Source organism: Anas acuta, chromosome 5 (assembly GCF_963932015.1).
Source record: "Anas acuta chromosome 5, bAnaAcu1.1, whole genome shotgun sequence".
NCBI lineage: Eukaryota > Metazoa > Chordata > Aves > Anseriformes > Anatidae > Anas > Anas acuta.
Genome location: NC_088983.1, coordinates 23,851,008 through 23,865,931, shown reverse-complemented (window position 1 = coordinate 23,865,931; position 14,924 = coordinate 23,851,008). Strand labels below are relative to the sequence as shown.

The 14,924-nt window shown below is 42.1% G+C and overlaps 1 protein-coding gene across 5 annotated transcripts in view; it reads left to right on the top strand.

The window, feature by feature from the left end:
• TTLL5 (tubulin tyrosine ligase like 5) overlaps positions 1 to 14,924 on the top strand; it is a 124,775-nt gene that overhangs the window by 81,093 nt on the left and 28,758 nt on the right. For 4 of the 5 annotated variants that reach the window (XM_068683162.1, XM_068683161.1, XM_068683165.1 and 1 more), the window contains one exon: positions 14,395 to 14,604. The exons of the other annotated variant lie outside the window; for it this stretch is intronic. In XM_068683162.1, the coding sequence (XP_068539263.1) occupies positions 14,395 to 14,604 (210 nt within the window). The remainder of the gene's footprint in view (positions 1 to 14,394; positions 14,605 to 14,924) is intronic. 5 annotated transcript variants of the gene reach the window in all.

Genomic DNA, 14,924 nt, shown 5'->3' with positions numbered 1-14,924 from the left:
GCACAAGCAGTTGTTTCTAGGGGTTTATTCTGTAACAGCAGTTGAAAGCTGGATATCTTCTTTTAGAGGATGGAAAAACAAAACAAAACACCTCCACCCTCCCTTCATCCCCCAAACAACAACAGTCAAGCAAACCCACCAGGTAATGTTTAAAGATACTGCAGTTTCCAGACATTCTCCTGTTGCACTCTCTGAACTTTTTTTAACATTTCTCATCCAATTACTGTCCACAGCAAACCAGGTGGGGAGAGGCCAAAGGCAGCCTGGCTGATCCAAGTCTACTGAAAGCTGGCCCTGGGACAACAGCCTTTAGTAAGAAGAATTTCAAAATGAGAGGGCCTTATCAGAGACGCTGTTTGTTTCCAGCTGCTGGTATCCATGATGTTGCAGGGCTTCTTTGCCTGAGTTATAGATTGTATCTGGCTCAGTAAATGTCTTTCACTGCCCTTTCTATCTATCTGCTGTCTGGCACGTGGGACCTGACGAAAAAGTTAGTTCAAGTGTGCATGCTACTTGGCAGCTGTCTGTCAGGGATGCTCAGCCTGGGCAAGAGTCACCCTTTTGAACAAAGCAGCTGTGGCTTATGTGGTCTTAACCTTTTGTATGCAGAAAAAAGTCTTTATTTGCTTGTTACTGGGGGGAAAAAACACATTTGATGATAATTTGCCCTGTGAAGACTGTAGCCAGGCTGAGCTGTGCATGTCTTTAATGTTGGAAATGCAGTTTTGTCAAAATCTGTCTCAGAAAACTTCCAGTTTGGTAGGCTATCTGAAGAGTCTTGGGTCTGGACCATCTTGTTTGTTTATCTGTTTGTTTTGTTGTTGTTGCTTTGTTTGTGGTATTAGGAAAATGATGCTGATGAGCAGAGAGGTGTCAGCTTCTCTTCAGTCAGTGTTTTGAAAAGCTGCAGATGCTGAGACCCGAAATGAAATAAGTTGGAGTACTTTTCCTTGCTGTTGCTGCTGACGGAGTGTAGATCCACAAGGAGGGAACGTTCATACCAGTGAAGGCTTGGCATGTGTAGAAGCTCTTTGAACTTTTACATCCACACTTCAGATTTTAGCCACAGGACAGCATAACTGGAATAATATTCTTCGCATTAGTCAGAAGGTCAGGTTAGACACCCATGTTAGTCTTTTATAGTCCTGATGAATAACCATCTAGGATTTATGGCTTCTGACACTTACAAGCAATAATTCTGAATTTCAAATGAAGACTTTCCAGTACTTAATGAAGACAACATACAGCTTGCTGTGTTGTGACTTCTGTTTCCCATGGCTGTTCCCTGAAAGACCTGAAACTGTGGTTTAAGGAAAAAGCTTGAAGTAACTTTGGTTTGAAAGCGTGTTTGTATTCAATATGTTTCTGATCTCAGCTCCACTAGCAGGCACTTGGCTGTAAGATTCTTTAACAGTCTTATGATGCTGAAGACTTGGGTTTCTCCATAAATACTTTCAGGTGGATGAGTAGTAAAGGGCTGTCCAACTTAAGCAGCCAACATGGTAAAGAGAAACACAATCTCAGTCACTGTGAGGAAAACAAACAGGGAAAAAGGTATATGTGGAAAATCTAAGCACAGGCTCTAGAAACTCTCCAAGAACCTCTCCAAGAAGAGACAGTCAAGAGACTTTGCTGTTGTTCTTAAGATGTTATGCATTGATAAATTCATCTCCTTCTGGAAATAGTGTATGCAGTTCTTTTCTAATAATTTTCTCCATGAGAGTGAGATTTTGGTTCTTACTGACAGTGATCCCACTAGGATTCTGTTTTCAAAATTCCTTATCAAAATATCAGTGTTAGAGCTTATCCCTTATGAAACAAAAGGCTGCCCAGTTTTAATAGTTGGGTTATTTGGGTATATTTCAAGAAATTTAGATCCAATCCATTTTTATTTTTAAAAATATTTTGTCTTTCTGTTCGGGACTTTGTTTTTGCATAACATTTTTTATTTTCTGAAGGTCACAGTCATCTTTCCAATTCTTTGTAAAATTCTGCTTTCCTGATGCTCACCTAAATGATTTAAATATGAAAGTATCCTCTGCTAGTAAAGGGAACTAAAGTTATGCACAGATTTCTAGACTGGTATGATGCATATGGGACAGAATGATTCATGTAATGCAGTGATTTTCGTTACTGATGTTTTCTAAGTAGAATAAATTCTTTGTAAACATTATGACCTCATTGTGGAACCTGAATACATGAGCATAGATATCATTAGGCTTGTGTTATTGAATAGCATTTCTGTGGAAGGAAAGAACTGTGCTGTTGTTTTTTTGTTTGTTTGTTTGTCTGCAGGTCTCACTCGGAAATTATCTAAATTCCTGATATCACATAACTTCATACATTGTGCCACTTGTATACATTGTTAGGTAGCAAAACCAGGTAACACCTATTCTTTTGGTTTACTTTCAGCTTTTTTTCTGCTGTCCACTATGAAAGGTTGTGTACTGTCTTACTCTCTGACTAGTCTCTAGAGAGCCATAAGCACAGTACACCAGAACTGGAAGATTATCCTCCTTGCAAATGTTACCGGGTTCAGCTCAAGCCATCTGGAGGCCATGTTTGTCTTTTCACAGAAAATGAGCCTGTAGTTGTGTAGAGGTTCTGCTGTTTTGAGAAAAGCCTACTCTGTTTAGAGCATTGGCTGAAACAACACAAAAGGCATCGAGTATAAAGACGTGACATGTAACAGAGACTTCTTGTTTGGACATTTGACACTGTTGTTGTTGTTTTCTCCTGGTGTGCCTTATCTGTACTAGGAGGGGAATCTTGAAAGAGTGTTATTCCTCTAAGTGGCTGGGATATTTAATCTGGCCTTATAAGGGTTTAGCATCTGCAGCTGCATCTTTGATGTGCTCATGCTTAGCATTACATGCAATCACTCGGTGAAATTCCTGAGGTACTGATTCCATGGTTCCCATCTGTGTTCCTGAGTCTGGGAGCTTCTGACTAATTATACAATTTTCTCTGTAAGCTGTAGGAAACAATTCCATTTTGGCTCTAGAAAAAGGGTTTGGGTTGGACTGGAATATAGGATTGCATAACTTTTTTTCATCTTCAACCACAAATTCCTAAGAAAGTTATTGCATTTCTCTGAAGATACCTGCTTCTGGCTTTTGGTTTTCACTGTCATTAGAAATATTCAACACCCATGTACAGTCTAGAAGCAATTGAAAGCCTGCTGAGAATCAGTCATTAAGGCAACAAAGTTGTATCCCCTAGAGAACAGCATCATCCCTAGGTTTCTATCCTTCTCAAACCCCTGAGGGTGGAAAAAATGGATGTAGTGTGCAGTTGTGATGACCAGCAGAGTTGGCACAACTGTAGAGTAGGCTCTTCTGGCTACACTGGAGGAGAAAGCATAGCAAAAATGTGTGCCTGCTCAAATGGACTGAATCTAAAGCCTTGTAGGTGCTGCAAATTAAACCAGTGCTTAGTCTCCTAGCCTGCAGTTGTATGCAGAGGCAGAATTTTTGTGTGTAAGACTTCAAGTGCTAGGTGATCTAAATAAGTTTTTGTGCAACTCGAGCATCTGTTGCAAACAGGGTCTGACAGAGTGGGATCTTTCAACAAATCCTAGACAAGTCTGGGAACTGTCTCCTAGAGCATGCCAGTTCTTTGTACCGTACAATGTAACTATCTGAACATCCTTTTATTTACTTTCCTTTAATGACAGACTTTGTCTGTCATCAGATTTGGCAGTTTCCTGGAGAAAGATACTGCCAACTCAGATGAACGTGGGCCTTTTTCTGTGTTTTCAGTGGTGTAATCACAAATACCCTGTTAGCTGCACCTAATTGTGGTCCGTCAGCTGGACTGCTTGGTCAGCACACGCACTGCTGCCAGCTGGGGAAAAAGGGAGACAACTGAGTGATTTGGGGCTCTCCCACAATTTTCCACTGCAGCACCTGCTTTGGAAGCAGCAGTAGAACTGCCAAACATGCTGAAGTGGTTAAGTGTACCAGCTCCTAAAGAAGCTGAAGGGGAGGAGTGCTTCTTGCCTGATGGGTTTTCAAAGGCAGCTGAGACTTTGAAGTTTTGTTTTAGCAGCTGCCAGGTATGCTGCCTCAGCCTGGTGCAGCACTTCTGCCCCCAGCTTTGTGCGTTGCGTTCTTCTTTACACGTGCCAGGATGGAGAGAGGGGAAATCAAATAAAATTAATTAAACCAAGAGTGTGCTTGTTAGCAATAGTGTTGCTTTATTGTACCCTTTGGGTTAGAGTGCTTCATGCCACACTGAAGCACCTTGCGCTTGCTTGGGCCTATTAGAGTAATAAATCTGTTTCACTTTAGTTTTCTTTGCTTTCCCAATTACTGTTTTCCTGCCTCTCTTCTGCTTTAGCTAACTATTCCAGCCAGGAAATAGTTAAATAGTTGCACCAGGACAGTGGTCCCCCCCTCAATAATCATAGTAATTTTAATGTTTTGTTCTGAGTTGGCCACATAAAATAGGCAGAATTTTACATCCATGGTGCCCTAGAACTCCCTGCTGAAACCAGAGGGACCAGATCATCTTTCCAGTGAGCGAAACTGAGACAGAGAAGAAATGTGGCGGCTGAACAGGGGCCTCATAAAGGCTCTGTCAAAGCAGGGACAGACACCATTCACTGCTGGAGGCAGTCTGCTGGGAGCTTCCCCTTCACTCGCTTTCCTCTGCCAGAAGAGATGTGCTGTAATTCTGTTTATTCCGCTGAATATTGAACTCCTTTATGATGATGTGAACTCCTCAGTGATTTTTCTTATCGAGACATTGGGTTACTGGAGATGCTGTAGGCTGTTCTTCAGCTCTGTTCTTTTCTGCAGAAGTAGAGGTAGGTGATCCCAACAGGAGCTGGAAATTTATGGAGCAATATTGGGAGTGAAATGGGGGGCTGCCTTCTGTATAGCTTAAAACAAAAGAACAGCAAGGAGGCCAAAACTGTCATAAACTGGAATAGTCTCCTCTGCAAGGGAATGTGCTTCTGTGGTATAAATCCTTGGGGGGACAAAGTGCCAGAGATGAGGAGATTCTTGCTGTGCGGTACTTGAACAGCTTGATTTTTAAGGTGAGGCTTTATAAAAATAAGTGTCTCCACTCTGTTCTTGCAGTTCCTTATAGACCAGACCTGGTAAGTCATTGCCAGTTTCTGGTGGCTGTAGTGGTGGACAGATACATAGAAGTTTTGAGGAAGCAGTGCCCTGGGGTTTTTGTTGTTGCCACTCAAATCCAGTCCATTTGTTGCCATACCTTATTACAGTATCTAAATCTATCTGGGGGATGAGGAGAGCAGAAACTACGTAAGAAAACAAAGGTATAACACAAGGAAGATTGGAATGCTTGAGATGCCTCTTTGGTGAGCATGTAAACTACCTCAGGTTTATGAGACTGTGTGAGTCTATCTTCTTTTTTACTGAGAAATCCCTTTAGCTTCATTACATTGGAACTAGGTTGATGATTTTTTGTTGTTGTTGTTTGGTTGTGGTTTTGTTTTTTTTTTAGGAAAAAGATCTTTTGAGGAACCTTACTTTGCCAATGTATCAATGCTTGGGAAATTGATCAACTGATTGGGGAATAACAAGAAACTGTTAACCACAGGCATACAGCCGCACCACAAGGACCCAGAGAAATTTCTTTTCTTGTTTTTCAGCAGCTAAATGTTGTACAGCTTCACTTATGTTACACCAGATGTCTCTTGTTGGTGCCATATTGCTACTCACTTTTCACTGGAGTGAAAAGTTCCTCCTAACATTACTGTTGCCCAGCCAGCTTTCAGATGACACTTTCCATAATCCCTGATTAGCTGAATTTGCACATCTTTGCTCTGGAAGTGCAGAACTGATTCTGGCCTTCCCGCTAGGAATACAGATGATAAATACAGAAGTGTTGCTTCTCTCGTGAAGTTCTGTTACCTGGCTATGATTCTTGGCCTTGACATTTTAGTGGCATGATGTCAGGAAACTCCATACTTCTGCATGCTTTGTTTCCATAACCAGGCCTTCTAAGCTATGAGGTTTATCAAAAAAAAAAAAAGCACATCAGGGTATCTCCATCTACCACAGAACAAGGTGATATGTGTACTGGATGTCAAACAAAGTTGATGAACTCAAAGCTTTCATGAACTTCAGTGCAATTTTTTCAGAATTTAGAGGCTTGTGATATTCTTTAGATTATTATTTTTATTACTTTAAAATATTTAGGTAACAAAGAGCGTGACATTCCTACTCTGTGGTCATATGACACAACTAGAAAATCGTTTGGGCCTTGAGAGGTATGAGACTTGGACAAGACAACCGTGGAGGAACCCTTGAAGCCCTGCAGTGTAATGCCATCTTGCCCTGCATCTTCTGGGAGGTCAATAGTGGCAGATTTGTTCAGCTCTGCAGGGTATTTCTGCTCTTGAGCAGGGGCAGAGTGCTTTGAGCACTCTCTCCCATCTCACGCATCCTAATCCTACCAAACTCAGCAGCCTGTTTTGTTTATTCTTCTCAAATGCTCTGGATTTCACCAGTTTAGCCCAATTATAAGTTTTCATTTGCCTCTTGAGACCTGAGTGAGGGGCCTGAGCTGCTCCCTTCATTCCCCATTCTCCGATCCAGTGGGATCTTGCAGCTGCTGCTTGAGCACATGGAGCAAGGAGCACAGCACTCTGGGAAAGCCTACGCAGGAGGAAACTTAATGGAAAATATTAAGGAGAAAAAAAAAAAGTGTTTGATGGACTTTTAATATAAAAGGGGAAAAAAAAAAGAAAAGGGGGAGGGGGAGATTTTTATTCACTGTAATAGAAACCAAATGTTGGCTGGGACAGCAGCTGCACTCACTCTTTCCCTGTAAACTGTGAGCGGCTTTTCAAAGGAGGCATTACAGGGTGCAGGGCTAACCTACTGGTCCCGGCTTAACCCTTGCACCTCTTGAGAGAGGTAGGAAATATGCATTTTTAGGGGAGTTACAGAGTAGTATCTTCAATTACAGAGCCAGTCATAAGCATATTCTAGACAGATAGTGGTGCCCATTTATTATGTTTTCATCCTCTTGTGATACTGCTGCTATCCTGAAATGCAAAATCTGCTTGGATAAAGCACTAATAAACATATAGTCAGGAACAGAGCCCATCGGTCTCTTCCAGTTTGGTTTTCAGTAGGATTACCTACTGCCTGTGCAAGCCATGATTTGTTTTGAGCCACTTGATGCTAGGATTTTACAGTGGAACGTCTGAAGCAAGGAATACCTTTCCCATCTTTGTAAGTGGCACAGCATTGTGTTGGAGTTCATGGTGCGTTGAATTGTGTGGGGTGTGTGTTTGTGTATTCACCCCAGAAACTCCCTAGACTAGGACAAATGAGCAAATTTAAGGTGAGTGCTTACATAGCCCTTTCTCCAATTCTGAATTATGTATTGTGGTCTAAGCAGAGCAAGACAGTAGCGAGGTGAATTCACTCAGTTTATCTGCTCTATCTGAACTTCATATCAGAAATTCATGTCAGAAATTTACTAAAATAATCTTCATCAAGATTCCCCTTACGAGAGCAGAATGATACCAGGCTTCTGTGTTAGTATATCTTGTTATTAAAATGTTTTTGCAGGCCTTGCTTGCATTTGCAGGTATGAAAGTATGTGCAGGGATCATGAGGCCAGCACCTTCCCCTCAATATGCTTCACCTCAGTGTTTGTACTAACTGAGGCTACGTGATCTTGTTAAACTAGGTCACACAGAGGAGATGCACTCTGTTGCCTTCATTGCTTCTCCAGTGGCTTGCTGAACCGCAACAGCATGGAGGCATTGAACTTTACAGCCAGCTGGCTGCTGGTTTTCTTCTTGATTTAGTCTTTCTACTTGTGAATTTCAAAGCTGCCATGTGTAAAGAGAAGAAAAACAAGCTGTTTTTTACCTGCCACATATTCCCCAGATCAGAGAGACTGGAGCCAAAAACACTGCCAGGGACCCAGCAGAAAAAAATAGCTCTACAAAAGGGTAAATGTTTCATTTCATTTACTAAGACTGGCAAGTTTAATGCTCCTCTAAATAACAGGTTGATAATGCCAGCTAAATCTTGGAATAGTTGAAGTAGATTAGGGCTCACCTGCAGAGGTAGGTTTGCTGGTGTTCCATAATCACAGCCTGTTCTTCTTCTGCTAGGCTGCCACAAAGCTGTTGGATGCATCTGATTTCAAACCTGCTACCCTCATGGCCTTGCCTGTACACAGAGATCCAGGACCCTAAAGTGCACTTAATTCCTGATCTGCAGAAGAATTTAGCAGGCAGTACTTTGTATTTGTTATAAGAACCTCGTTTTGCTCCAAAAACTCAGGTTACTCAACAGCAAGGAAAAAGCAGGAATAGTTTACAGAAGCTGGGGAGCAGAAAATAAAGCATATTATATTATATATCAGCATATTCCAGAAAAGAAAGCTCAGTAACTTGGATAGTACTTGCAGAATAAAATAAAGAAGCAGGAAGGTAACGGGCCTTCCCTCTATAGCGATCGTGTGTGCACACCTGGAATAATATGTTCAGGTTTGAGCACCTTCCTAGCCCCAAATAGTGATAAAGTGGAGAAAGTGCAGAGAAAAGCAATGTACGATCAAAGGTCTGAAGGGTCTGAGTTAAGGAAGAAGATGGAGTTAAGGTTGCCAAGGCTGGCTGAGCTCAAAGGAGGAATCAGGAGGGAAGGTTTAGACCCAAAGTAAGGAGAACAAGAATAAAATTCTTGTGACAACATCAAGTCTCTCAGTGGAAAGGAGGAATTGTGGGAATAGCAGAGGGGGACTCCTGACATTTGCTAATAATTAGGCACATTAAAATGTTCTGGGACGTTTGAATTGTGCCTCTGGTAGCTATTACAGTTAACCTGTGAATGGATCTAGATCTGGGAATTGTATTAAATCTGCAGAACCCACAGCTCTTTCCCTAAACCAGCTTTTCACACGCGCCTTGTGTCTTTGTGCCACATGGGACAGCAGATGTCCTGGTGCCTCTCCTACCTGCTGTGTAGGTAGAAGCAGGCTGGGTTGCTGAGAAAGCAGGGAGCCAAAGAGCTAAGGCTGAACCTATTACAAGTTGCCTGCATCTGTGCCTCATCACTAAAGAAGCAAAAGTTTGATTGATGGTCTGGGACAGAAACTCTTCTGCATCTCTGCAACACCTTCACTGTGGGAGATTGTATTTGTCACTTTGAACTGGATTTGAACCCAAAATGCTGTTCCACACGTTTACTGTGCCAATGCAGCCTTCACAGGCTGCACATTAACTTTGAAAGTTTTTCCTTGGCTTCTCCTGCAGAGCCTGAAAGCAGATTGCAGGCCAGGTGATGGCACCTTCCTTTTATATGGGCCAGCTGCTTCCTGCCCCTTCCCCGGCTGGAGGTACCTCTGCCAGGGAGAGGTCTGGACACCTCCCTGGCCTTCAGGAGGCCTCCAAAGCCCCAGGCAGAGCTCATTTAGGAATATCAAAAATGCTTTGTTCCCCCATAGATTTTTGGAAAGTTAACTTTCTTTACCCTCTGTGTTTTAGGGCTGGCACGTTCCAGCCGTCACACCTACAGACCATGCTGAAACGCAGGCTCTTGCTGACCAAACCATACCAAAGATACTTTCATAGACACTTCTGATAACAGCAAAGGACAGGAGCAAGCCACTCTGAAAGGCTTGTTGCTCTGTTTTTAAATTTGTAATTTATTGCTTTTGAAGCTGAGGGGAGGGAAAGAGGGAGAAGAGACAAAGAAAGGCCTTGAGGCAAGCGGCGCTGCGAGAGGCCCGACAGTCCTGCACCCCAGCCAGGCCCCCAGCGTCCTGGGCTTTGTCCCACTATGTTTATCATTGCTCCATAGCCAGCCCCAATCTAGGGCCTATTGTTAGGGATGGAAGAAGCTTGTAGTGTGCCAAAGAAAATGTTCTGTGTTTTTCTGAGTGCCTGAACATAAGTCAGCAGGATGCTGGGAGCTGCCACGCTAGACAGAGTCATTAGTTATTATTCCAACTACTTTCTAGCAGCTGGTGCCCACCAGAGCTTTGTACTGGAAGCTTCCTGGACGTGTCATACCACCTGAATGCCCTGTGGGCAAGAAACTACTGCCTGAGATTGTCTTGCATTCCTTGGCAAGGTGGGAGCTCTGATTTATAAATGCACTGAGTTCACTTATTGCCAGCAAGGGCCCTTGCTATTCCTTAGCTCCAGCCTTTAGAGGAAAGGATGTAAAAGATCATTGTCAGCTTGTTTCCTCGTCTAAAAGGAGGATCATTTTTTTCTCTGTTTGCCAGACCTCCCGCTCTACTGATTCCTGCTGCGATCCTATCAATTCTTACAAACTAAGCAGGGTTAAACATAAAGGATTTTTTTCAGAACTGCTGAAGCGCCATTTTCACAAGTAATTTGAGCATAGTTTGCATTGCCTTTCAGTAGGATGTAGGCACTTTTCAAATGTTTCAAAAGTTCCTGCTTAATAAGTGATATATGGGGAACACCAGCACACTGTATGAATTGGTATTGTTGCCTGCCACACAGGAGTCACTATCAAACAAGTGCCCAGCTGTGCCATGGGAAGAAGGCTTCAGCTGAAACAGAAATTAAAGTAAATGAAGTCATTCTTTCAGTAGGGTCTTGCTGTATGTCAGATAGTAACTACAGGATTCTCAGAAAATGGCATTCTGAGGTCTTGACTACAGCTTCAATCCTTGGTATTCCCTTTAAATCCATTTGAAGTGGGGACAGAAGCCAGCATCCTCCTTTTTTTGTAAGAGCTGATCACCTCATCTCTTCCTTAGAGAAGAAATGCATTAGCATTTAGTATTTGAAGTGTAGGTAGTTGTTTGTGAAAGGGTAGCTTACATTGAAGGGGGGTAATGAATCGGGAAAGAGTCCTTGTAGAGAAACAAAGCAGGAAAGGGAATTTGGAAGCAGTGAACCTGAAGGTTGGTCCGTGGTGTTCTAGCACTTTTAGGCTGAGCTGTGCTCATACTAGCATGGAGTTCTGTTGAAATTGCTCTGGAAAGCAAACCTGTGCCTTTTGTGAGGCAGAAAGTTTGCAGCAGAAAGGTCTTGTGCTGTCAGTGAAGAGGAAGAGAGAATTCTGGCCCAGGCTTTATGAAAACTGCAGTTCAAAGAAAGGAACACAGTGGCTTTCTTGCCAAAAATACTGAGTAGCCCTAAGAGCTGCTGGAAGGACAAAATCTTGCTTACAAAGGATGGGCCATAATGCCGAGGCTGAGATTTCCTGTACATAGTGAAGGTCTGAATCCTGGCCAGGTCTCTAAACTAAGCAACCCATAAATAATCCTGAGCAAGCTGTGAGAAGATTGCTCACAACCAGCCTGGCTGACAGAATGAAACCCAATCTCTTCTGGTGGCAGAGGCAGGAATTTCTGTTTCCCATTTGCGTGTGTGTGCATCTATGCCTATATCTGTCGTCTGTACATGTGAGCAAATCCGTATTCAGGGAATCATTAATGTTCAAGCAATAATCCCTAACTGAAAGCAAGAAGGCCTATGCGTACCAACTCTAGTGAAGCCTTGTTTCCACTGGGGGTGTGAGTTTTCTTCTGGTTATTTTTGACTTTGTCTTAAAAGGTGTGAGTTGTGAAATAGCTTTTCCATCAGCTGGGGCATTTTTAGGGTCTCTTTGCCATGTAAATTCTTTAGGATCTATTAAGCTGTGAGGTCCTCTACAGCCTTTTTCCAGCCTTCATTACTGTGCTGAGTCTGTTGCAGATTTCCCTCAGCAGAAAAGCTGACTTCAGGAAGGGCACAAAGGTGCTATCATGCTTTGATAAATCACCTGACAGGCAGAGCCTGAGGATCCACACCATGGAGGCAGTCCTGTGAGCATGGCAAATAGACTGAGGGTTGAAGCACGTTGCTGACAGCAGCACATTGAGTCTCAGACCGTAAGCCCAGTTCTTCTGTACCAAGGGAAGCTTGTCCTCAGATGTAATATCAGCAACTTGGTAATATCCTATATGGGGACTTTCCAAAGCTGCTGATGAACTACCTATATATGAAAGGGATCCGAAGACTTGCAAATACGCAAGCTTTCTGTTGTCAGGTATTTAATGCTTATGTTAAAGATGTTTGAAGTTTAGTACAATGAATTTATATTGAATTCCATCTATAAAGAAGGAAAACCCCTGGTATCTAACAATTATGTTCAATAAAGAAGGATTTTGCAGGCCATGAGAATGAAATCTGTTCAGGCAAGCAACTGTTTTCGGTAGCATATGTAGGAAAAAGTAAGTGCTTTTGTGCTGCATTGCATGGAATAGAAGTATTGGAACTGCAGGCAGTTGCATATGAGCCTGTCTACACTGCACAAAAAGGTTAGGTGGTTTTGGGGGATTTATTTTGTGTTATTATTTTTTTTTTTAAATTTAATTCTTCCTAAAGATTTGGAGGCATAGTTTCAAGAGTGTACTTAGGTAGTTTAAACAAAGCTTACCTGGGCAATATGCTATCCTAAAAAAATATTGTAGTCTATAAATCTTGTATTGGTTAGAAAAAAAATGTATTAAAACTGGTTAGAAACTAAATGAAAGCATTTCAGAGTCCATGTAAGTGAACAAATGTTAGATCCAGGCAGCAATCTCAATGCATTTTTAAAAACTGGACCATCAGCCTGCATTGTTTGTCTTCCTCTAACAGTTAATCCCTAGCTTGGTATATCAAAACAAAAGAAATGAGGATCAAGGAAATGATACTGAAGTTTTGCCATTCTATCAGCGGCCCTCAGTACTACAGACTGCAGTCACTGTATACCACATCTGTGGCACAAAGTCAGTTTGGCTATCAGCAGGTCCACCTTCAGTTTTCATTTACATCAATTTTTTCTCCTTCATTTCATCTTGCCTCAATCTTTAGCTTCCCAAGCATTTTTTTGGATCAAAGGATTGAATTTATGCATTGCAGGTTCTGAGTTGGAGGTAGATATGAGAGACGTTGGAACAGATATTGATTTCTAGAATGAATCGTGCAACTTGACTGAATTCTCTAACTTCTGATTGAGACCTGAGACAGGTTTAGTTTCAGACTCCTGAAGCATAAACAAAACTGGTTGCATTGCCTCAGAGCAGGAGTACTGTGGTTCAGTACCCTGTTCAGACAGTGCTCTATGGCAGATCCCGAGGGAAGAGCAGTAGATGACATTCATGATGATAATTCCCCAGTACTCTGTGGGACTCAGTGATTTTCTGGCTAGGAGTTGGTATCTTTGTGTAGAAATAGCATTAGTGGCTCTTGCTTCCATTAGTTTGTCTATTCATTTTTGAACCCCTGTACATTTTTGGCATCCTTAACTTACTGTAGTAAGAAGGCAACCACAGTTTTATTATGTGCTGAGAAAAAGTAGCTCCTTTCATTTGTTTTAACCTGCCCACCTGATGGCTTCATTTGTTTTTCCCTATGTTTTGTAGTGTAAGGAGTAATTGTTTCCCATTCTCCTCCCTGAAGCTCATGATTTTAAAGATATTTTTCATACTTCCTTTCAGTTGTCTTTTTTTCCATGCTGAAGAGTCCTTATTTATTTAGTCATTCCTCAATGCATAAGTTGTTCCATACCTTTGATCATCTTTACATCATCATTTCTCTGTAGTTTTTCCAGTCCTACTGTATGTTTTCTGAGATGGGAGGAGAAACATGGGGAAGAATTATCCTCAGTATCAAGAGATTGCTACAACATAAGCCCAAATTGCATTTCCTTTTTGAGTGTATTTTACTGATGTTTTCAAAGAAAAAGCTACAATAGTTATAATGTCTTTTCATGAAGTAACTGGTTCAAATTCCCTTACTGTGTAAAGCTAGGATTGCCTTTCTCTGGGTGCACAACTTTGTAGTGAAGTTGAATGTCATCTAGTGATTTGATGTCTGATCATTTAGTAATGTGACGTTTTTTCACAGTTCTCAGTGACTTTAACTTTTCCAGCAGCAAACTTCCATTTATTTATTTATTTCCCTGTTCTGAAACCATTGGTAAGTGTTTTGAACAGGAGAGACCATAGCACAGATTCTTATGGGACCCTAGTGGAAACTGTCCTTTCATTCTAGCTCTTGTTTCACATGCTTTACCTAGTTATTAGATCCATGAGAGGTATCCCCTTTATCCCTTGTTGGCTTACTTTCTTTGGGAACATTTTGAGTGACCTTATCAAATTTTTCTCAAGTGAGGAATTGGTGGTGTGAGAAAGACTCGAGGCAAATTGACAAATGAACATGGTTTAGCTCAAAACAGAGATATTGAAGGTCATGATCTCTCAGTAGTGCTGATGAGTAATTAATCAGACTGTTTACTAAGCACTACAGTGACTTTAATCAAGCTCCTGAATGCTTTTCGTCTTTGTACCTGCTGCAGTCGACGTTTGTTTCCAGGCCTGGCCTGCAGTAACTGCCAGCAATCTTCCAAAGGACACCTCAGCACAGTCCTTTGTGCTTTTCAGCTGTGAGCGTGCCCTAACTTTACTGGAAGGTAACAGAGACTGCAGCTGCTTCACACAAGGGAGAAGTCCAGGGAGCTGTAATATGTGGGTGGGTGATGGAGTCAGTATCCATGCCGTGGAAGGAACAGATATTCCCCTTGGGGTGGGAGTTGAGTCCAACCTGCTGATAACCCATGTGGTGAGCTGCTGGGATCGGAGAGGAGACAGCTGGTGAGTATTTCAGAGATTCCTTGTGCCTTGTCATGTTCTTCTTTTAAACTGTGCTTTTTGTGGCATCCTGTGCCCAGCAGGGGACAGTGCTGGAAGGCCAGCAGCATGCATAGATCCATAGCTGAACAATTGCAGATGAAAGCACAGTAGCAGAGAACCACGACCCCGTTACTGTCCTAGGGGAGGTTAAAAGAATACACATGGCCTATACATAACCACTGCAGAGGTTACCCAGTGCTCATCTGTTTGAGGATGGAGAGAGAAAGGAGGAAGTATCTGAGATTCTTTCACAGAATTAAGAGTAAAAGGAACACCTGAGA